General features: G+C 55.1%; 1 protein-coding gene across 1 annotated transcript in view; it reads left to right on the forward strand.

Annotated features, from left to right (window-relative positions):
• LOC114072436 (mucin-16-like) overlaps positions 1–1,438 on the forward strand; it is a gene marked incomplete at both ends in the record, with an annotated part of 13,883 nt that overhangs the window by 8,608 nt on the left and 3,837 nt on the right. The window contains 2 exons of the mRNA XM_027910333.1: positions 799–941; positions 1,052–1,119. Of these exons, the coding sequence (XP_027766134.1) occupies positions 799–941; positions 1,052–1,119 (211 nt within the window). The remainder of the gene's footprint in view (positions 1–798; positions 942–1,051; positions 1,120–1,438) is intronic.

Below are 1,438 nucleotides of genomic sequence, written 5' to 3' on the forward strand. Positions count from 1 at the left end.
CTTTGAAAGTCCTTGCTCAGCTGAAAGGGTCCATTACTGTTGTACTGAGCTGATGCTCAGCCTATGGAGGCAGGAGCTCCATATTGGTGCCTCCCTGTCTCTGAGGTTCCTATCTGTTCCAACACTCTTCACTCTACATACTGATACTTTAGCCCTAAGATGATGCCTGGAAGGGCCACAGAAACTCCAATGGCCAGACCAGAGAGGAAAACGTGCAGAGGAGACGGGCTCACTGACTTCCCTGTGCTTTGCAGGCCAGGCAGCCAGAGGGACGAGACCTGGGTGGACGCCATGTGCACCTACAGGAAGGAGCCCTCGGCTGCAGCCTTGGACAGGGTGGGCCTGTACCACCAAGTGAGCAACAAGACCAGAGGCATCAGCCAGCTGGGCCCCTACAGATTGGACAAGGACAGCCTCTACGTCAACGGTGACCCACGCTGCTCTCTCTGCCCCCTCTGCTCTCCCCCATCAGCCCTCCCCCAGTGCTGCCCCTTGCCCAGCTACAGCTCCTGACCCTCTGTCTGTCTCTCTTTTCCCAGGCTACAACGAACAGCCAGTCCTGCCGAGTGAGTATCTTGCACAAGTGGGCTGTGCACAGAGGGCAGCAAGTGCGCAGTGGGGATCTTCTTTTAGGCAGAGAAGTCTGGGGGCTGGGGCTTGAGATGCGAGGGAAAGCCAGGAAACCTGAAAGCTTTTTGAATGGAGAGAAGGGCTGGAAGCAGAAATCTATCCTTGTTGAGCCAAGCATTGAGACCCCAGGTCTTACTCCTTGTCACTTCCCATCTGTGCTTCTTCCAGCTCCCACCCACCCACCACCGACAGCTGCTGCCCTCGAGCGTTTCACCGTCAACTTCACCATCACCAACCTGCCCTACAATTCCGACCTGGAGAATCCAGACTCAGCAAGGTTCAAGTCTGCACAGCGTGTTATGAACACCTTGGTGAGTGGATCATCACTTGGACATTGCTTTGCCCCCACTCTCCTCATAACCTTGGAGGGAGTGCCGGGAGCTCTCCAGGGCTTAACTATGAAAATCTCTCCCCTTGGTAGCTCGACCGCCTGCTGAAGGACACCAGCATTGGCCCCGATTTCCAGGGATGTGAAACAACAGCTTTCAGGTATGGGTCTTGTGTGAGTGTCTGTGCAGGTCTCTTGCTCAGATCAGGGAGTTCTATTCAGTAGGTGTCAGGCCAACAGATGCAGGAGCACAATTCTTATGCCCGCTTTCCATAAAGCCTCCCCTCTATCCTATATTCATCTCTCCACATGCTGATATGGTAGCCTTAAGATGACAACGAAGTGCACCCTAAAAGGGTCACAGAGGCCCCAAGACAAGGTCTAGAGGGGGGGATGTGCAGTGGACAGGATCTCAGTGACATCCCTGTGCTTTGCAGGCCAGGCAGCCAGAGGGACGAGACCCGGGTGGACGCCGTGTGC

This window comes from Empidonax traillii, unplaced genomic scaffold (genome assembly GCF_003031625.1).
Source record: "Empidonax traillii isolate 1590-97213 ecotype Southwest subspecies unplaced genomic scaffold, ASM303162v1 scaffold3208:size14387, whole genome shotgun sequence".
Lineage (NCBI taxonomy): Eukaryota > Metazoa > Chordata > Aves > Passeriformes > Tyrannidae > Empidonax > Empidonax traillii.